We start from the raw sequence: 22,570 nt of genomic DNA on the forward strand, positions 1-22,570 counted from the left end.
TAGGGCATCTGTTAAAAGTCCAGGGTTATTTGTTGGGCACTGAGCCACACTAGAGCCTGCAAAATGCCTTCAGGATGTATTTGATTACTAACATTTACACTCCCCTCCCCTGCAGAGCGATATGGTGCGCGAGCTCGACGGCCACGTGTTGAAGTGTGTGAAGGACCAGAACGGGAACCACGTCGTGCAGAAGTGCATTGAATGCGTCCAACCTCATGCGCTGCACTTCATCATTGAAGCCTTTAAGGGACAGGTAGGTCCTACCTTACAGTCTATCCTAGTTCATTTAGTGTCTGACCACCAAACACACATAATTCCAAAGCTCACATCAATAAGTTAGCGGTTTTCTTAAAAGAAAATGTTAAAGGAAATAATAAATGATTCTATTAGTTAACTAACAGTGTCACTGTAACAGGTCTGTATTCAAGCTTAACAAGGCATATTTCTGAATATATGTTTGTAATCTACCCCCTTTACTCTTAGAACCTTGAATAAAAGTGACTGGACTAATTAGTGGTGTGTTTGTTTACAAACAGCCACATTAATAACCAAAGTAGCTTCAGAGATAAAGTGGAGAAATTAAAACATCGTCCCAATGATGCATCCACCTGAACTGGTAACGCAAAGAGGCCTATGGTAAAAGATATACACATCTGGATTATAAGTTGCTCTGGAGTACAAGTTGCAGCAGCCATAAAATACATAATAAAGAAAGAAAAGACATATAGGCTGCTCAGTGGGCAGTGGGTAGCACTGCTGCATTGCAGCAAGAAGGTTCCGGGTTCGAATTCCAGCCCAGGGTCTTTCTGCATGGAGTTTGCATGTTCTCCCTGAGCATTCATGGGTTCTCTTCAGGTATTCCCGCTTCCTCCCACGCTCCAAAAACATGACTGTTAAGTTAATTGGCTTCTCTAAATTCTCCTTAGGTGTGAGTGTGTGCATGAATGGCTGTTTGTCCTGTTTGTCTCTCTGTTGCCCTGCGATGGACTGGTGACCTGTCCAGGTTGTACCCCGCCTCTCACCCTTTAGCACCTGGAGATAGGCACCAGCACCCCTCACGACCCTGCTGATGGGATAAGTGTGATAGAAAGTGGACAATCAGATGCATTTTGGGGGGAAATTTCTTTGATAAAATCCAACACCAAGAACAGACCTGACCTCTTGAAAGGCAATTAAAAAAACTTGAATAGAGGCAACAGCAGGCTAAATGATTGTTATTTGAAACATAAACAATGAACTGAAAACCTGGTATGTTTACATATTAAGAGTTATTCAGATCACTATAGCTTAAATAACATGCTAACAATTTTATCAAACCATCCGTGTCACTCAAAATGACTAAATCCAATGAAATCTTCATCCTCTGTCGCTTCGTTTTTAAACCCAGCTTTTTATTGTCATTACACTGTTAGAAGTACAGCACAATAAAATTCTCTCTCTGCATTTAACCCATCCCCTTGGGGAGCAGTGGGCGGCTCATTTCAGTTACTGTTTTCGACTGCATATTTTTCTACTTGCAGCTTGTAATTAACAGAATATGATTTTCTTTTCAGCGGCATTGCTGTTAAGCCCTTCTCAGTTGTTTTTATAAGTTAACGCCAATGTTGAAATGATCAACAAAGGCCCAGAGCTCCCTCTTGCGGTTTAATGTGAAGATAACATGTGAAATGATATAATCACGTGTTAATAATTTCAAAAATATCTCCAGTATAAAGCGCATTGCTGGCCAAACTATGAAAAAAAAAACATACGTAATAAATAAATAACCTGAACTCTTTGTCCCAATTTTAAAACATCATCCTTGTGATGAAACCTGGTTGGGCTGTATTATGTTCTGGGGTTGATTGTTAAAGCAATAGGATGAAACATTTCAGTCTGTAGATGTAAACAGCAGGTAGAGGCAGAGCTGGAAAGACCTGCAGCTGTAATTTTTCTTTCCAGGCACCACAGTTCAAATAGTTTTGAAATATGCATTAGGTTTCATTATTATTTAATTTTGACTTCTGATTTTATATTCTATTTCTTTGTAAGTATTTTTCTAAGGAAAAGTTAAACCCTTGACACATTGTTACAAACCGGGTCTTACATGTGCTTCCTGCACTCAAATGTCCTGAGTCTGCATTGTACGGTCTACAAATGAACAAATCAGATCCCTGGAACCTGTGTATCTGTCAAATTACTTTAATTTTAGATTTTTATATATATATATATATATATTTATTTTTTTATTTTTTTTATTTAACTTTTATTTTCAGAAATCCAAAAAAACACTTACAGAAAACCAGAAACGTACAATTGAACATATGCTATCCATAACAGTTTTCTTTCAGTAAAAGAAACAATATAAAAGAATGAGAAAGAAAATTAAATTAAAAACACAGGGGTTTAACTTAAGTATATTGCTATCAAGTCTGAAAACTTTAAGGCCTTATTGTTCTCCAGTAACTTAATCGAGGCATGAAAACTTTTAGATTTATTATAGTTGTAGTGTTTCATGTAACAGGACACAAATTACCTGACTGCCACAGCTGCCATCTGCTGGCATAATGTGGTACTGCAAGAACAGATCTTAGAAACTAGACTTGGACAAATGAAAACTAAGCACATTCTCTCTTAAAATTCTGATTTCATTAGTATATTAAATTTTTCAGTTAGTTTTTAGTTAACGTTAAAAACCTGGCTAGGAAGACGTAGGAAAGTCTTTGGGAATACTTCTTCAGGAGCTGGTTGAGCTTTTCCCTGTGAGAAATTAGTCATGGCATTGAATGATGTTTCTGTTGCATTGCATGTAGGAATTGTGTAACTGCATAGTTTCTGCTCGGTGGGTAAGATTTGTTTATGATGCTTGAAGGTAGAGAACGAATTATGTTTCACCTTTCTCCCTGCAGGGTTGGGTTTGTTATGAGAGAGAGAGCATGGAAAGATATTTGGAAAAAGAACATCAGCTTCATGCTGACTCACCTCACCTTTTGTGTTTGTTCGGGAAGTAACTAATGATGAATAATTATTCCCGTTGCAGGTCTTTGCCCTCTCCACTCACCCATACGGCTGCCGAGTCATCCAGCGTATTCTCGAACACTGCCTTCCCGAACAGACGCTGCCTATACTGGAGGAGCTCCATCAGCACACAGAGCAGCTCGTGCAGGTAAAACACACAGAGCGACATTGGCTGCCATGGCGATCCTCAAACGAGCTCTTCTCTCTGAGCCTCCAGATTTACAGAAGCTGGCGATCGTCTGACGTGACGTCAGACCCACCAGCTGTCCTCCTCTCACTTTGGTTGAAAGTATTTGCGGTTTGTTTGATTCAGGACCAGTATGGAAACTACGTAATCCAGCACGTGTTGGAGCACGGCCGGGCCGAGGATAAGAGCAAAATCGTGGCTGAAATAAGAGGCAACGTACTGGGACTGAGCCAGCACAAGTTTGCCAGGTAAAAAATTCCAACAGATGCCTGTGCACGTTTTCTGCTGTCAGCTTTGCATGTTGTGCTGTAAAGGTTTTCCTTTCATTTCATTTCTCTAATTGCAGCCATACCTGAAAATGTGTTCCCCCTTTAACAATGTCAGTTTTTTTATTTGGCCTTGAGGGTTTTATCATTCTCTGTTGGGGCCTGTTAGTCTAAGCACCAACAACACTTTGTTCTTTCGCTCCCAGTAGCACAAATTGTCTTGATTTAATACAAAAACTTCTGGTATGATTTTCAATTATATGTGTTGGAAAGACTTATTTATATGTCTGAAAATAATTTGGACCAGGTTGTCTTATAAAAGTCCCATTAGGTAACTAATTTTTATTCTGAAATGTTGTAAAACAAAAAAAAAAAAATCTTAAATTCCATTAAAGCTATCTGTTCAGAGTTTTATGGACAAACACCTTAATGGAAAGTTTAGTGGAAGGAAAAACTTTCTTAGTTTTCCTATAACATCTGTGGGGAGTTTGTTTTAAAAATTAACCGAAGTAGTGTGAATTACTCAAGAAACTGGCTGTTCATAGTGTTGGGTCCAAACACTGTGGGAAAGTTAAGAGGAAGTACGAAGTGTCTTTTTTTTCTAATGGCTAATTATAACATTTGTTTATTTTTGGAGGGAAAAGTCATGAAGGTCATCCTAACAATCATCCTGTTATTGCGTCTCCCTCAGCAATGTGGTAGAAAAGTGTGTGACCCACGCGTCTCGGGCAGAACGAGCTCTGCTGATAGACGAAGTGTGCAGCCTGACCGAGGGTCCCCATAGTGCCTTATACACCATGATGAAGGACCAGTATGCCAACTACGTGGTGCAGAAGATGATCGACGTGGCTGAACCCACACAGCGCAAAATCGTAATGCATAAGGTTGGTAAAAGTAGTAATCCTTTAATATTACCTTTAAAGCCTGATTTTAATTTTAGACTATTCTTATTTTTTTGTGTTCATTCTATAAATCTAATATTTACTAATTCATTTTCCTCCCTAATTATTTCTCAGTAGTAGTAGCTTGTGGGCTACTAGGTGTTGTGGAGGAAATTATGCCTAGAGGTTTTTAAAAACTATTACTTGGAAATGTTTTCACAGGATCTTTGTTTTGTAAACAATTACCAGGTCTTTAACCAGATAAAACTGTAAACGGCTCGGGGACTTCTAATCCCTACGTTATGATCATTTAATTCCAAGATTGTTCAAATACTAACAAGCTTTCTTGTTTGTATATTTATACATTTTATAAATCTATATCTATATAAGACTATGTTTTAAGAAACTTTAACCATTAATCCAGTTTAGACTTTTGCAGGTATTTTAAGTTAATCTATGGTAAGAATCCTTTCATTAAAAGCCAGTTTATCAGTTTAGGGGCTCACAGTGACCGCAAATCTCTTGTTGCTGTTTATTCTTACGTTCATTCAGTTTCCTAAAAGCTGCCAGTTGATTTATTAAAAAATGGCCAGTCTTTATTAGAGGTTTACTACACATTATGGATTTTGATTAATCTTCCAGGTCTGAATGGGTTCGGGGAAAAAAGTGTATGAAAACTATTATTTTTTTTGATATTGTAATGTGTTTTAACATTTATTTGCAACATCGAAATTTGTTTTAAATTACTGAAAGGACCCACTGATATTTTAAAAACAAATGGTTTGTTTGTTTGGCCCTAAGAGCCCCTTAGATCAGGGTTTTAAATTTCACCAGAGCTTCTTAAACTAGGTGAGTTCTAGATAGTGAGCAGAAATGGATCAGATAGTGTAAAATGGGGTTTAATGTAGGTTAATCTTCCCCTGAATGAAACTAAACTTTGTTTTCCACTTAAGTGCCCACAGTGGTCTGTAAAAACTGTTGAAACATTATTGTTTCCCTTTTGTCAACATGTGAGTGAAGAAAGACCCTTTTTGATTTTGGTAGTTCAAAAGAAGCACAAATAAAGCGGGCTGGTGAGGCTCCGCCTTTTAATGTTTATTATGGTGAGTTTAGGTCTACTCACTGACATACGGGAAGAAAAGATGTGTGTTTCTCAGCTGCCCACTCACAGGTCCTGGTTTGCCCACTGGGGTCTGAGCACATTACTGTAATGAGTGTCTCATAAATCCAGTGTGACTAACTGCGGCGTGTCTCTCCCCGCCTGCTCAGATCCGGCCCCACATTCAGACCCTGAGGAAATACACATATGGAAAACACATCCTCGCCAAGCTGGAGAAGTACTACATGAAGAACGGCGTGGATCTGGGTCCTATCTGCGGTCCTCCTAACGGCATCATGTGAGGCCTCCTCCAACCCTGAAATCCCTTCCCCCGCCCTCTAGGCTAACCTTCATCAAGCTGTTGGGACCACCAGCTCCACCTCGGCTGCCCCCGTCTGACCCTTCAAAACCCCCTCCTCTGAGGACGGCAGGCGGCCTTGGATTGTTTTATTTGCCACCCCTCCCCCCGCTGAGTCGGGGATGCAGCACAGACGGGGATGGATGATGGAGAGGCGTTACCTGATCCCCTCTTCTTTCTTTCCTTCTTTTTTTTTTTTTGTTACTCTAAACCCCTCTTTTTATTTTTTTTCTTTATTTTGCTGTTTCAAATGAACTCAAACCATTCACTTTTTTTGCTACTGCTGAACACAATCCTGGTTCCCCATCCTCCTCCACCTCAGCGCAGTGAAGATATTTACCACTATGAGATGGAGTATTTAATTTGTCCAACATCACAGAATCATAGACAAATCCACACATGCCATCAGCTTAACCAGCAGACAGATCATTTAGCATGGGAGATTTGTTTTTCTGGTCTTGCTTCTATAAATATAACGTGTATACTTGGTGTAGACCTTTGCAAATATATATATATATATATATAAATATATATATAAAACTTTGTAGTTTTTTCTGGTTTTTGATGTTGAATCTGTATCTATAATGTATCCTAGTAGTGACCACATACTTCTGACTGTATAATTGTACATTTGTAAACCCTTGTAATGTAAGTGCTTTACCACCCTTTTTTGGTATGAGATGAAAAAAAGAAAAAAAAAATCACTAGAAAAAATAATCTGTGCATTTCAGTGTATATTCTCACCTCATTGGTTGTGACATATGAGTTGTTGTATATTGTAAATTGTAATATCAAATTTTTTTGTTTTGAAAAGCCCTTTCTATACAGCGTAGTACTTGTACAAAGATTCGCCACGCTCGGTTTTATCATTATCATGTCACTGCTTAACTTAAAGACGTTCGGTCTCCCACTGTCTCCCAGTTGGACACATTCTGTTTGACTTAGTGGTGTCTTCTGGCTTATGTTGAAGGTTCTTTTTCTTTTTTTTTTCTTTTTTATTAAATGATCTTTTTATAGGAGTGCTTTACCCCATGATTTTTTTGTGCATCGGTATGCTGGTTGGGATGGGGAATGAAATTTTACTCTTTCAAGCCCGCCCGACTCTTCAGTTCCCCATCACTGATTTCTGGGGTAAATCCGTGGATTGTACAGAAGAGATTCTTGTGTTTTTTGTTTGGCATTTTTCTCTAGTGCTGTAAGTGCTGTATCATACATGTTTTTTGGGTAAGAGAGAGGCGTCCCGCCACGGCGGCGGTGTACATTTGGAGCAGCCTTGTGTATATTTACTACGAGCACACCTGTAACCATATGTGTATAGTTAACAGAACCTGTGTATGCTTATTGCCTGGGCAACTATTTTTTGTAACTCCTGTTGTAGATTGTCTCTAAACAATTGTGTGATCTTTATTTTGAAACCAAACAAAACAAAAAAAACTTTGAAAATTTCACAGTCTCTAGTGTGTTTCATTTTGCATGTTTGAAAGTTTCTTAAAATGTGCTGGAATTATTCATTTTGAGCTTTTTAAGCTTATTTAAAAGGAAAGATTGGATGGGGAAAAAGCTAACATTGTGAAGTTTGCACAGTGGTGGTTCTAGACTAAATTGACCTTGATTTTTCATGAGGGCAAAAAAATAAGCAAGCAAGAGCATGTTTTTTTTTTTTTAGTCTAAGTGAGCCGCAAACATGTAATTTCTAATTGGTTATAAAAAGTATTAAAGAGGAAATGTATCAATATGATTTAGTATCATACTGCTAAGACTGATCTAAAAAAGTTAAGTTTCTTAAAATATGTGAATTTGCCCTTCATTGAGTATTTTTTATTCTATCAGCAAATTTATCTTCTCTACCTGCTTAAATCAATATAATATACATCTATTTTTAAGAAAAAATGGAATTGCATTTAAATTTTGTACAATTTTCTGTACAGAGGCCAAGAACAGCTCTACATGTGGCCGCTGTCTAGAATTACCCATGATTTTGCATCAGCAATAAAAGATCCTAAACAATTAAAAAGTTTGTCCAAGTCTAACAAAGTAACACCTAACCCCTGTGTGTTATAGCCACTTGAAAACATCTGGCTGGATATTTAATCTCTAAAAATCAGAAGTTTTAAGCATCCCTCTTGGGCTTTTACAATGTGTTTGGTACAGATATAGAGGCATTTAAAAAAATAATTAGAAGTCAGATTTAATAGCGTGTTTAGGCTCTTACTTTGCAAACTCATCTTTATCTGGGGGTGAGGGCCCTTTAAGCTTGACTTAGATCAGCAGCCGACCAGATGGATGAGTTGAATGCCTTCTGCAGAACTGTTTTATAGCCCGACAAGACATGCAATTAACTGTCTGGCCACAAAACATGAAGCAACTCTGATGGATTCATGGTGATTCAATAGAGCAAAGTGGTGGTATTATGCTGTGGGCCCCTTTGACTACCAGTGACGCAGTTGCATTGTAATAACTGGATGGAATTTTAAAATATATGGAGCCACTCCCAAGTAAATCCTTTAAGTGCACGGAAATCGATGCTTGAAACTTGGAAAAAAAATGAATGTTGCAGCAGGAGCACAAAGCTGACCAATCAGAGTTCTTCACAAGAAAATTAGAAAAAGATGAGGAGAATGATGCATGACTTTAATCTCTTCAAGAGACTTCAAAATAGATTAATGGCCCTCATAAAAGCACAAGATAAAATAGTAAAAACTACTGAGTCCATTCAGCATGAGATCAGATTGATTAGCAGTATACTCCTGCAAAACAAGTGAAGAATATATTCTTCCTCTTGTCTTATAACTGGTAAATCCATAATAAATCCAAAGCTTTTAACCTGGTTGTCGTTTTAAAATCCCTCAGCTAGGTTCACGTATAAACCCTCTTGAAAATAGATCCAACATAGGGCTTTAAAAGTCTCCCAGGTGTCGTCTGTCGCTGTAATGTGGCTCGGATGACCAAGGTGCTCTGCTGATGCTCTGGCTGATTAATGAGGCTTGCGCCCTAATGTGGCCCTCCTGACAGGCGACAACGCTGAGCCTCCCCCCCAACTAAACAATCATTTAACTCATGTACCACCAGCAGGGTCTATTATTTCAGCTCCAGATCATTCAACGATCACAAGTGGAGGAAGAACGATGACACGAGGGATAAGATGAGTCATGCAGGCTCCAGTTATTGCTCTGCTTAGAGTTTGGATTGAACTAATGGGCTCCAGGAAGCATGACGGTAAACATTCAGGCTGTTGGGTGATAGAAGGTATCTGTGGAAACATATCAGCCCTCCTGTGGTCTTTAAGTTACATGGTTACGACAGTCTGACTTGTTCTGACCTGTCCGGCTTTTGTTCACAGCGATCCAGATGTTTGTCTGAACATTGGGCTGGGGGCGACTCTGCTGCTCCAGACAGGAATAGGGTTATTTTTCTAAAAAATATGAAGATGGTCAGAAATTAGAACCAACTGCTTTAAGTAAAGACTGCTAATGTAGGGTTGTTGCTTATTTTGGAGTGTGAGTTCCTTCAGTTTCCTCTTCAGCAGATGGAATGTTTTAAAGAAAGTCAACCCTTCTTTAAGTTGGAAAAATAGTTTTCCTTATCCTATAATTTCAGTTGCTGCTATCGCTCGTTTCATCATCTATACGGAAAAAAAAATAGACATGCTAGAAGCAAACACATAAGCCCAAACCATGATGATTACTCCCTTTGTTTCTGCATCTCATAGGTCCATAAAACCTTGGTTCTTCATGCTAATTATTGGTTAGTATAGCAGATTGGTGATAACTTCACCCCCGCGCTCTGGTGATTGCATCTAAGGACACAAACAGTTTTGTTTTTAGGGTTTTTCCTTTGAAGTGCAGCCATTATTTCTATTGTTTAACTGCTGACTACTCCCTTGATCTACCTGTTTTATATCCCTTACTTAAAACCGCACTGGTTTCTTTCTTCTTCTGGGGATTCTGAATTATTACTGAGTTATTAGCTCTCCTTGATCTCCAGCTACTCTCAGCCCCTCCATACACCCTTTACAAATATTAAAAGATATACACAGAAAAAACAACAAAGAACAGACATCCTTACTATTTATAGCTTTAATGATCAGTTGTTAATACCGAGAAGTGGACCTTGTTGATTGAATCACTCGAGGGAAGTGTATATGATCAGGTTTTAGTTAGAACATATGGATGAAATAAAAAACATAACTTGAAGCAACTGCAAAATATATATAGGCTCAAATGTTTAAACAAGTAATTAGTAATAAATAAAAAATAATTATTTTGGTATTTGTTTTTTAAGCCCTTGTAGAATTTGAGGATTTATCTCTTTGTAACAATTTTTTTATTGTGTCTTTGTAGTTGACATTTTCCTTATCTTTTGCAGTCTGAGTCTTTAATTATGTTTTTGCTCTTTGTATAACTAATTAATTGAAAATAAAAAATACACTTTTCAAGTTTGAGAGACAAAATTAAATCCCAGCCTGCAGGAAACTGCTAACCTAAAAGTTGCACTTTCAAATAACTTAATCCGGATTTAAAGACTTTTCTGATCTTCAGTGAATCTGCTGGTAATGATTCCCAAAGGTCCTGTGAAGGTTATCTCTGCTGAATTTCTCTCTTTTATTTGTGAACAAGAAGAACATTATTAAAAGGCTCACTGCATGTTGCATTGTGCAGATTGCATCGCCTCCAAGATCTGCTGGATGTTGCATTTAAAGGAAATGCTACATTCATTCAGAGAATTTTCTCCAAAGGTTTCCAAAAGATAAGCATGAAGGATATGATTGGTCAACATTTGACAAGAATCCATGCCTGCAGAGGTTGATTATGAAACATGATAGAGTCTCTTGTTTCATGAATGTTTTATTTGTAAAGGTTACTTCCAGCTTTCAGGAAACCTGTAAGGAAAGTTCCAATATTCCAACATGCATGTCATTTTGAAATATTTATTACAGTAAAGGTTGTAAAGGTTTTTGATGCAAACTTTATAGGTATCATTCTCTATCAATGTCCCAAATAAAGTTCTTTAAAGAAGACCTTTATGTTTTTTCTTCCCCTTAAATATTCTTATTACGATGAAAAGCTTCCATCTTTTCAGATTATAGGTAATATTTCTGAAGGGATCAGTCTCAATATTTCCTTAGGGGTTGGATGAATGTCAGTTTAAACTTGTAGCACAACTGTGAAAATTAATTTGGTAAAAGGAGATAGCAGTGATCTGGAGGAATTATTAAAAAAGCAGGGTGGGCAGATTAAACTCAAACATGGTTTATTATGCAGTTAATAAGCAGAAATAGAGACAACAGGCTATGGAGACCTTATCTCAGACCAGGTGGCTGTTTTTTTTGTTGTTGTTTTTTTTAAAGGTAACTGTTGTGACATCACGGTGACTCGGCCAATCACAGCAGCTGTCCGTTAAAGGTGTGGAACAGCAACACAAAAGGCCCAGTGTGCTGTGTGGCAGCTGTGTGAGCAGTCATCTCCTCTCATGCATGTTGTTCAGGTTGGATATTTAAAGGCTGCTTGTGTTTTAAACCAGCTGCAGGGGGCATCATTGGCTTTGCCCAGAGAGGTTCCCTAATCTTCTCCTGAGCTGAAACAGACACACGCGGGCTACACACCCCTCCTCCTCCCCCCTGCCAAACTCCAAGGCCGGGCAACGTCGCCATACGGAACATCCTGCGCTCAGCGGAGAGGGGGAGGAGAGAGAGAAGGAGGTGCGCACAGTCTCACTGCGAGAGAGAGAGAGAGAGAAGGAGGGAGGCTGGTCTGGCTCCTCTCCTGATTCTTAAATTATCGGCCCCGTGCAGCAGAGATTTGGAGCAACCTGCCGAGGAGACGCGTGCAGAGGGAGGCCCTGCGTTACCTTAGAAGGAGGCTGGGACCTGAAGGACTGATGGTCACATCTGAAGTTGGATAGACTATACTGAGACCCCCGGGAGCCAGAACAAAAAAAAAAAGGCAGGAACGGTAGCTTTCTACTCTTATTTCCACCTCCCTGGAAGAGGGGAGCAGCGGCGGCACCGGGAGGCTGCGCCCGCAGAAACACCGACCATGAAGCTGCCCTGGCTGCTGGCGCTCAGCGCGCTCCTCGCTCACTCCGCCACGGTAAGCCTTTGTTACCCTCATGTGCCGTCCTCCCAGTATGTGTGAGTGTTATCATCCAGGAGATGATCGGTAGGAAATCCTGCACCCGACCTACATATTGGCACCCCACCCCCCAGCTTTTACGCACTCACCCACACCGCCCTTTGTGTCTCAGTGTCGGGGTTTTATCGTGGCTTTGCTCCCTTGAGTCAGGAGGAGTGTGCGCACGTGTGTGCGCGTCGGTAATTAGCGGGTTATCTCTAATTGGGGCTGATTACAGCCGCGCGGTGCTGTCTGGCTCTCCGGCTCACATCCTGGCGTTAATGGGCGCACACTGCGCCTATGGCCACTTTATTCCCATGAAGTCGCTCCGTGGGACGGCGAGGTGGATGTGAGGCGCGCGGGGTGGGGGGAGGAATGATCAGACGTCCGGATGCCAGAACCTGGTAACCCCCCCCCCCTGCGTTGATCGTGTACTTGTGGAACATAGAGTGGGGGGGGGACTTATCTGCGATGCGGCGCGCGGACCAGAGCTCCGATGGAATGATGTCATCGGGATCCGCGAGGACGGCAGCTGATTTGGGATGCGCGAGCCCCCACCACCTCCACACCGAGCTTCACGCGCTCCCCCCCAACACACACCTTCCACCACCGATTAATCCTGATATATCCCACGAGCAGAAGGAGGTGGTGGGGGCAGAGCTGAATCATTGAGAGAAAAGCAAACAGGGAGACTAAAAATAATCGAACCTGAAAAAGGAAAAATGCTTTCACAGATAGGAAGACTGGACGTTTCCTGGTTGTTTTAAATCCTTTAATACTTTTTTTTTTTTTTTTTTAAACAAAATGCATAAGCTATTTCATGTCTGCAGCAGCTTTGCACTTTAACGCAGGGGCGGTTTTTACATGAAGGGCGTCCAGGTGCAGGGTCCCCCCTCACACACACACCTTCACTTTATACCAGTTAAAAAAAAATTATAATAGATGACAAAAATAACGATGGACTAAGTATGAATTTTTCATTCAGCAAATTTCAAATCCAAAAGGATAGTTTTATTGTCTAGAGTTTGTTTTGTTTTTTTATTTGGTAAAGGCATAAACCATTTCTTTACAGAATTTTATAAATTGTTTACATTTTCCTTCCCCAAAGGTGTTGATTTATAAATACAAACAAAACAAATTGCAGATGCCAAGACAAATACATAATTAAAATAAAAAAAGTCAATAGTTTAGAGAGAACACTTTAATATGTCAATCCATACACGTTCCTTATTCCTATCCATTCCAAAGATGAAAATTATTACAGTTAGAATTTTTAAGGCTTTGTCATTTTGCCTGTTCATATGTTGCACCTTTTGTCTCTTTAATAACGACTTCAAAACTTCTGCCAGACAAGGGGTGTTTCATATATTTTGTCATCCGTTAATCTAAAGTAATCTTTATTCGTTTCATTATCTGCTTTGAGGAAACATGGGGTTGACTCCCAAGGAAGTGAGTCATATTATAAAGATTGACAACATCTTTATGACTATTTCCTTTCATGTTCATAACAATACCTACCTACAAAGCAAAGAAAATAATAAACATTTGATCTAGGAAAAACAAAAAAGGGGCAAATAAAGCATTTTTGAAAATCTGGTTATATTTCTGAGCGTGTTGAAGGCTCCCTCTGAAAGCAGTTGATATGGTTTTTTCCCTTACCTGTGCTTTTAATATAATTGCTGCTTATCCCACTAAATTAATAAGTGTGAGAGATTTTCTTTAATAAATATCCTTTTTTTAAAGGTTAGTATATCCTCTTTTTCCATGGAAAATACCGGGTTAATACGTGTTTTTCAAACATTGGTCGACCTGCTAACGATCGGCATTCAGCTCTCTTCCTATTGGCTAAAAAAGCAGAGTCTAACCCCTCACTGGCAAGCTGCATGGCCTTTGTCCCACCATAGCTGCATGTCTGGTGACACCATGCTGGGTTAATGTTTATGATTTCACCAGTACAATATAAATCACTAAAGTAAACATTGGAGAGCCACATGTAATAAAGCCAGGGCGAAGTCGGTATGTTTTATTGTTTCACTCAATTATCTTTCCAAACCACTGACCAGTGCTGCGCCATGTTTAACGGCTTGTTAGATCAGACGTGGCTGGAGCAGTGGATTGACATCCTTACGTTGCATTCAGTGGTGTCACGTAAATCAGTGGTTCAACCCAGACTCTGGTGTTCCCATTGCATGCCGATCAGAGCCGATGCGATTTGAGCGCGGATCGTTTGCTAAATGGTTTGACCCGGGTAGAGACACATCAGTGAGCTGTTCCCACTGCCACGAAAAGCCGATTGTTCCCGGGTTTAAACAGATTTTTCGGCCAGTGGAAAAGGGGTACATGAGAATTTTTTTTTGTCGTTCATGGTCTAACGATGTGGAACCTGCGAGTATACGCAAAACCTTTTTTCTAGAAGTACTTGGGGATTTATTTAAAAAGTGCTAATTTAATCTTCTAACTGATGGATCGATCTGTCTTATCTGTTATGACTTCAAGTAGACACAAGAGTTACCTTATTGGTAATGGTGACCTTTGATTTAGCCGATTCTGGTCTAACGTTTTGACATTACAAACACACAGACAACCACTGGATCAGTCGACTGTAATCTTTGCCAGAGATCCTTGGCCTCCTGCCGACCTAATCTGCCTTTAAGTGAGCAGATGGAGGCAGGTGTGACACACTTCCACGCTCAGAGTGACGCTGAGTCTGAGTGCACACAGATAGGTGCAGGTGCTGCTTTAATAGGTGACTCACGAACATGTCAGAGGTGTGATACCTACCGGGCTCACCCAGAGTAACCCTGGTCTTGAAAACTCACACACGCACTCTATCTTTTATCACATGCATTTGCTGACAGGATCTTCTATAATAAGTGCCTCCTGCCTCTAAAGCAGCTGACTTTGTTTGTGGACGTCTCCAGAGTGATGTCTTTTGTGGTCATTTCCTGTTATCCAACTATTTACATCACATCCGGGATGCTGTGATTTACATGGGAGGCTGGTTTTTCCCACAGACATCTGTGCCCCACGCATGGCCAGTATATTTATGTGTGTGTGAATCCGTTTGCCGTCATGAGAGCCGTGACTGTCCATCTGTCTGGATTTGTGTGTGTGGAGGCTCAGAAGTACCGAATACCCACTGCCAAATGCTTGTTCTCGCCAGCCCTGTCCCTCCTCAACAAGCGCCCGTTATGGTGTGTTCCTGAGGATCATGTTTAACTCCCTGAATGAATCAGTGTTTTGTGCCTCTGATAGCTAGACAAAGCCCCCCATAGAGAGATGAAGAAACATAGAAGGAGGAAGAAAGAAGGGAGAAAATAGCCAGAGTGAGGCGGATTGTGGGAGAGTGTGGAATGTGAGAGGCAATTTGACACAGGAAGTGGGTCCTTCTCGCTTTCCTGAAGCACAAAGTTCCTTCACACACACAAGCGTATAAACACGCTTGCAGGTAGAAATGCGGCTCGAGTGAAGGGAGACATCTCAGGTGCTTGTGTGTGAAAGGGTTTGATTTTTGGTGGGTGCAGGAAATGAAAAGGATCATGGTTCATATCCGGTGCTGGATTTGGAGTGGCCTGACGTCTGCAGGTTTGCACGGATGAAGCCGCGTATAGAACTCTCCACCCTCCACCTGTTTTCCTGCCTTTTGGCTGTTTATCTCTTGGGAAGGGCACAGAGACCAGAAAGCAGTCCTTTATCATGCGGGATGGAGCCGCATATGACTGAAATTAGATTTTCTTTACCCTCAGAGGGGGTTTAGTGCTAAATTGGCTAAGGGATTTAAGGCGTACACTGGCTTCCAAAGATATTAAAGCCTCTTGAAGTTTTTCCACATTTTGTCACCAGCTAACTACATACTTCAAGGTATTTCATTGCAACTTTATGTGACATACCAACACTAAGTAGTCCATAATTAAGAGGTCAATATAAAAGGTTGTTTTATTTCTTAAATAAGGGTCAGAAAAGTGTGACGTGCAAGTGTGCTTAGCAGCTCTTGAGTGCAGGATATTTTACAGCAGTTGCAGCTGCAAGCTCATCCAGAGAAAGACATTTATGCACACTCTTCTGTGTAAAATAAATTCAGTCAGATTTTGACCAGAACATTATAAAACATATTTAGATTTTGTCCTGCTGGAAGGTAAACTTTGAATCCATCTCTTGAACCTTAAAGCTCCAGAATTACGTTATATTTAGCTCCTTTCATCTTCCCATCAGATCCAACCATCTTACTTTCCCCTGCATGATGCTCCCGCCTCCATGTTTTACTGTGGAGATGTTTTCCGCTCATTTTTCTTTTCCTTTTTAACTTCATCCCCTTCCCTTTAGCTTCTCTGCTATACACAACTTTGCCTCGGTCTATAAAATATTTTCCAGATGAAATAATGGAGATTAGTGAATTCCTGACCCTATGTTTTACAAAGTTGTTTTCAGTGTACCTGTTATTTGCTGATAAAGCGATGTGTCTGCAGCACAGCAGGTGTTTCCGCATTCAACAGCAGAAAAAATCCGCACAGGTTGAGTAATGATGGCTGTGCCTCACATGGGAGAGGTCCCACTGCTGTTCTGCAAACCGCTTTACAGGAAAGCTGAAAGAAGCGGGTTGTGAAGTTCACCTGGGCTGCTGTTCTTGCCGCTACAACAAGTCAAAACGTCTGCAGTGGAAAAACTGGGGCTGCAACTCTACTGCCACGTCTGGAGTTTTACTTTTTAATGAAAACTGTTGTATACAAGACTCAAGAGAGCCTAAAAGAGCCTGCAGTAATCTCAGAGCCGTGTTTACCCTCCTACTGTACGTCAGACTGCACACCCAGTAATTTAGATGCCACCTCTGACCAGCTGTCTCATTTTTCATTTCACCCCATCGCTTCTCCGCTCAATTGTAAATACTTGGTTTTGTACCTAAAGGAGAAACAATCTGTTTCCTCCTCTCTTTAATGTAAAGTTAAACTTTTGCCCTCTAGCAGTCACAAGAGCAAGACATAATTTATTTATTGGATTGTGACCCAACAGCTTCCACAAAGTTAACAGGTTAAAAGTAAGCAGGTTGGGCTGTGTGCAGGTAGATGTTATGATATTAAAACTGTGATGAAAATGGTAAATCAGGGGCATTTGAGTGCTTTTGCAATATAATAGCAAAACAATTTATTTTAAAATGGCAGCATTACTTTATTATTGTCATATTACACTTAACCAGAGTAAGACACTCAATTTCTCACTCCAGTCCTTTAGGCGGCAGTAAGGGACTTGAAGTGGGTTTGCACACAGAAGGGAAGCTACTGCGCACATTTATACATAGTAAGAACTTTTCCATGCAAAGGTTAAAGAAATATCTTGCAACAATGAACAAGGTCATAAAAAAATGGAACACTGGAGTGAAACATCCACATGTTTGTGGTTAGTGCAAAGGAAAATAGCAATATTTGTTGGAAATGATTTTAAATAAGATTTTTGGCTAAATCGTTCAGCCTTTATATGGGCCTTATTGCTGTCTAAGGACTTTTTGCATTTTATTTCTAAAACAAAATACAAATACTGCTCAATCTGTAGGAAATCTTTGTTCTACTTGTAGAATCAGACCAGAAATGCTGATGGATCTCATGTAAGGAAAAAGGATCTCTTAACCTCTTTTTGCCTACAGGAAGCTCATATTTTCCACTACTGTGTCACAAGGCCGGAGACTTTAGCAGAGAGGGTTCTTTGGAAATTCCTGGCACCATATCATCTGCTCTGGGGGTCATCCAGAGGTTTCCATTAGCAACGAGCACAAACTTTGATTTTCTGTTTTCTTGAGGTGTAAACTTTTTTATTTTTGCCATATGTTCTGAATCGTTATCTGCTTGAGAGACTCATTATTGACCCACCTCTAGTTTAGAGGCTGAGGTCCTCCGCTTTGAACTAGAGGTGCACTTATCCAATACCTGGATCAGACATCAGCTCCGATATTAACTAATTAGCTGGATTGGATATTGATGATTTAATCTCAGATATTGGAGATTCAATGCAGTGGACTTTAAATTTAACTGTTATTTATTTTTGCTCATTACTTGTTCATACATGATATGAAGTATATTTATGTGAATTTGTTAGCTTTTTAAAATATTGCTTATGTCAGAGCTAAAGCCTTCGCTCACATGGCAAGATATCAGATATCAGCCGATACCCTTAAACCAGGTATCGGATTGGGTTGGAAAAATCTGGATTGACGCATCTCTAATTTGAGCAGAAAATGGCATCAAAAGTTCATGATGATGTCTGCTCTAATGAGATTCCCACGTTCTCAGGAAGAGAAACAAACTCCCAGCATTACAGTTCTTGGTCTTCTTTACTTAGTAACAGAATCCACTCTGAAGAGTGTTAACATCATCTGAAAGTGCCCGGCAGTAGAGCATTCAGTGACTGAAAGGTTGTCTTCTACCGGTGGGAGCTGAATATCACCTGATCCAAAGACAGACAGGTTTCTCTAAGTATTTACATGTGTGCCATATTGGTTCATTTATTCCCCGTGTGTAATTCCATGTTCTTCTGTGTACTTCCATGCGCCACATACTAAACATTCCCACGGTGGAGCCTATCCTGTTTGTCCCTATGCATTCAAGCACAGCTCCACCCTGAACTCTTCCGATTGGGAACATTTCTCCTCATAACCAGCAATCCTTTCATGTACAGATCACACAGTCGGCTCGCTGACATGCGTACGGCAATGCATGTTAACACCAAAGCGCTGATTATCGCACACACACATGCACACATTTGCAGTGGGTTTAACCAGCGGTGGCGGCGAGCAGGAGTTCTGTTGATTCAGGGAGTCTGAGGCAGACTAAGAACGCTGGGAGGGTTTTTTAGGTAGGTCAAAAAAAAGGCAGAAACACAGTTGGTGCAGATGTTAAAACACACACACACTAAAGGACAGACTCCATCGCAGTAATTGGGCAGACGTACTCACACAAGGAGTGGTTGGTGGGGTGGGGGTGGGGGTAGACGAATATAGAGACAAGAGGGAGAGCAAGAGGAATGGAAAATATAAGAGTCCGCAGACCACAAGATAATGAGGAAGGTTGAAGGAATGGGGGGGGGGGTTAAAAAAAGAGAGATGAGGGGTTTCTAATAATAGAAAAAAGGCATGGAAAAGCACAGGGCAAAATGAAGCCAGGAATCCCCCCCAACAAAAAAAAAATATTATCAAGAATAAGAATGAGGAAAAATAAGGGAAGCAGAGGGATCAGGAGTAGGAGGCAGACAGGAGAGTGGGCTAGTGAGTAATGGAGGAAGGAAGGAAAAAAAGATGGAGGAGGGGGGGGCGCTTGGACTTGGAGAAGGGGAACATGAGGGCTGGATGATGGTTGATGACAAGCGCTGGGATGGAGATGGAGGGACGGCGAAGGCCGGTACGGAGGGGGTGTGGGGGAGGGAGGCGTGCACTGCTTGCTCCCGGGGGACCGTGCTCTACCTGCTCTCTGTGGCCGTCGCCATGACAACCACCGTGGCTGCCGTTGTTACAGCTTTATTGCCCTTCGCCTCCTCTCCATCCCCTCCCTTTGCTCTTTTTCTCCCCACTGTCTTTATGCAGTCTTCATATCCCACTCTGTTCTTGCGCTGACTTTTATTTCCTTCCCTTTTGTCTTCTTCCTCGTCTCATCCTCCTCTTTGTCCCATCTGCTCGCTTGCAATAGATTTAGGTAAACGGGGAAAAAAACACAGAGATGCCAGTCGGGCTTTCACCTTTTTTTTTTTTTTTTAAACAGCAATATGTCGTAGCGCCGCATTCTTGTGAGCCTTTAGCTGTGTTACTGGGACTCTAAATTAGAGAGCACAAACATGGTACCGTCTCCCCCCCTCCAAAAAAAAAAAAAAAAACCCACAAAGCATTCTGGGATGTCTGAGTATTACAGCTTTTGCTATAAATAAAACCACCAGAAAGAGGACGCCTCTTTCCCACTAACAAACCAGTGAAAGAGAGAGAGCAATGCTGCACCATTGAGATGATAAGTTTTTACTGGTTTTAATTTATCTGCATCCGTAGGATCACTCCCCTCACTCTGCCTCCTATTGGGTTTCCATAACTGTCAGGTAATTATATTAAAGCTGGGGGGAGTTATGCAGAGCTGTCCAGCAGAGCTGCTGGGATGGATCTTTACTGGCAGGCTGCTGATAAGAGGCCACAATAATGTTGGCCTTCACACCAACGACTGTCTGGGTCTGACCTTAAATGCAACACTGCGTTCATGTCTCTTTTGTAATGCATTGCTCAGTTTGTTGAAAGGATAAAAAAAAAGGTTAGGCAAGAAGTAAGTTTTGCAGAAAGAGATCCCAATTTATTCCTTCTGTTGGAATTAATGGTTTAATGCTCTGGCTGTTTGCTCCTAAAACGGCTCTTAATTTGGAATGACACATGAAGCAATGCCACTAACTGCCTGATCTAGATGGAAAGAAGTATAATGCAAAGTTAATGTGTGCTTTCATTACCTTAAATCCTGGATAACAATACAAACAACAGCTGTTTGGGCACATGTCAACACTAAAACCTCTGGTGTATGTTTGTTCATCACTACAGGGTTTCATACAGGATAGGAATGTCGTCATTTTCATTTGACTTCCTAACAAAAAATGTCTTGTCTTGGAATAACTGGTTTCATCTGACAAGTGAAAAAAGTGAAAGAAAATTCTCTAAATCATTTCACAGACTGCATCACACTGACAACACCAAACCAAAAATACTGCATATATGCACCACATATATTAATGCTCTTAACTTCTATATTGATATTTTGATATATTTTTGCATCATGTTTTTTCTCCCACTCTTTTTACATTTGATCACTGCTGCAATTTATGGAATGGAAATGTTCATGTACTGTCTGAAAAGCTGAACTAAACCAAATTTCATTTTGTATATACCCTGTATATACAAAATGACAATAAAAGTGGTCTAGGTCTAGATTTTTGAAAATTTAAGATTTTTTTTTCATAAAATTTTACAGTTTTAATCTTAAAAACGACTTTCTGAATTTTCTTTCTCGGATCAACATTTTTTGGACTGTCCTTAAGCAATTTGCTGCCTAAAAGAGGGTTAATTTAAAGTATACATTTTGGTCATAAGACAATTTTTGTTTAAATGACTACAAACAAAATTAATGAAACGGATCACTCTTTATTATTATTGGATGAATTTATCATTGGATCTTTATAAAGAGCAAAACAAGAAAATGGTATAAAATTAGACATAAGCACAAAAGGCAGGACTAGAAATAGTTTTTTCCCCCTATATTACTAAATTGTTTTCTCCCATTTCCGTGCTTTGCTTATCAGCTGACTGAGAACAGGCTTCAATTTTTTTTTCCTGAGAATAGTTCTTAAATTTTCACCATTAAAAAAAGTCAAGCAGTTAGCAGAGGAAGTCTTAAAAAAGGAAAAAACAAAACAGATCCTTATGTTCTTCAACAGTTCACATGTCCAACAAAATTTGCCATTCTAGTAAAGTTAATCAAGCATTTTCTAGTAAGCTATTCTAGGCATTAGCTTTGTAATGCTCTCTTTTGAAGTTTATCAATAAGATTATGGATTACATTGAGCTTTTTATATCAAGTATTTTCTAAATGGAAAAAAGGAAAACAAAAACAGGCCAATTTTTTGGTTTCTTTGTAAAGAGTAAACATAAAATCACCCCCAGCATGTTTTTTTTTCTCGGTGCTCTAGGGCAAACAATAGATTTAGGGATTTATGTCCTGCAGTCTTGTCCTCTTACAAAACAAGCTGTAATCAGTAAGGAATAGCATCACACCACCTTCTGCAGTCTGTTTTTGGTCCATGCTCTCTCAAAGTTACAGCCGTTTGACTGCTGCTTGAATTGTGACCCCAAACAGTGGAACCGAGGCTTGACATGACAGCTTTCTTGCAAAAACCTGCAAACAGGCCTGCTAATGCTACATTCTGTCATCATGGCAGAATATTCCTGGACAGGACACTGATTGCAAAGCTCCAAAGTCTTGGTTTGGAGGCTGTCTGTTCAGTCCTCAGGTAACAAAGTAGGATTTGTTGAAAGTATGAAAGGGAAATAAAAATCAACAAAATAATGATTATCTTAGTCTGAGTAATTCTGAAATTGGATGCCACAGGAAATTACCTTTAAGTCTGAATTGCATTTTGTTTCTTTTGCTGATGTAAGACATTTTTAAGGTCATATAGATCCAGAATGATAAGTAGGGCCCTTTCATAGTGGAATCATACTGAAATACTCATTATCTCAATCGACTACAGGAAATAAGATACAAACTTTTTGAAAGTAAGCAGAAGAAAGATCTTATCACTTTGGTATTGCTCTACAATAATATTTCTGCAAAGTTGAATTTGCTCTTTTCTTTTTTCTTTGCCTACGCCATCAGTTGAACCATACCATTTACTATAATAATACCATCAGAGTTTTCATGAGGGGATACAGCTGAGAGAACAACTAACAGGGCACCAACAGTTAACATATTTTGTGCAATCATTTTAACTTTGCACAGCATTACATGTGCAGTTCTTGCTCAGGATAGGAGAAAATTCACACAAACGGATCATGAAGCATTATTCATACAAAATTCTAAATCGGATCCTTAGCTCTTCAATTTGTCTCTCTTTAATATTGTGAAAAATATAGCTTTCCAACTGAGTGGCAATCATGACATTTTTTTAAATT

General features: G+C 40.0%; 2 protein-coding genes across 3 annotated transcripts in view; both read left to right on the forward strand.

The window, feature by feature from the left end:
• pum1 (pumilio RNA binding family member 1) overlaps positions 1-7,224 on the forward strand; it is a 39,015-nt gene extending 31,791 nt beyond the window's left edge. For both annotated transcript variants that reach the window (XM_015372368.1, XM_015372369.1), the window contains 5 exons: positions 116-253; positions 3,020-3,145; positions 3,311-3,432; positions 4,142-4,334; positions 5,601-7,224. In XM_015372368.1, the coding sequence (XP_015227854.1) occupies positions 116-253; positions 3,020-3,145; positions 3,311-3,432; positions 4,142-4,334; positions 5,601-5,732 (711 nt within the window). In that variant the 3' untranslated portion in view covers positions 5,733-7,224. The remainder of the gene's footprint in view (positions 1-115; positions 254-3,019; positions 3,146-3,310; positions 3,433-4,141; positions 4,335-5,600) is intronic.
• A 4,110-nt stretch (positions 7,225-11,334) lies between these two features.
• sdc3 (syndecan 3) overlaps positions 11,335-22,570 on the forward strand; it is a 50,358-nt gene continuing 39,122 nt past the window's right edge. Inside the window, exon 1 of the mRNA XM_015372345.1 lies at positions 11,335-11,877. Within this exon, the coding sequence (XP_015227831.1) occupies positions 11,824-11,877 (54 nt within the window). The 5' untranslated portion in view covers positions 11,335-11,823. The remainder of the gene's footprint in view (positions 11,878-22,570) is intronic.

This window comes from Cyprinodon variegatus, unplaced genomic scaffold (genome assembly GCF_000732505.1).
Source record: "Cyprinodon variegatus isolate N-32 unplaced genomic scaffold, C_variegatus-1.0 Scaffold71, whole genome shotgun sequence".
NCBI classification, from domain to species: Eukaryota; Metazoa; Chordata; class Actinopteri; order Cyprinodontiformes; family Cyprinodontidae; genus Cyprinodon; species Cyprinodon variegatus.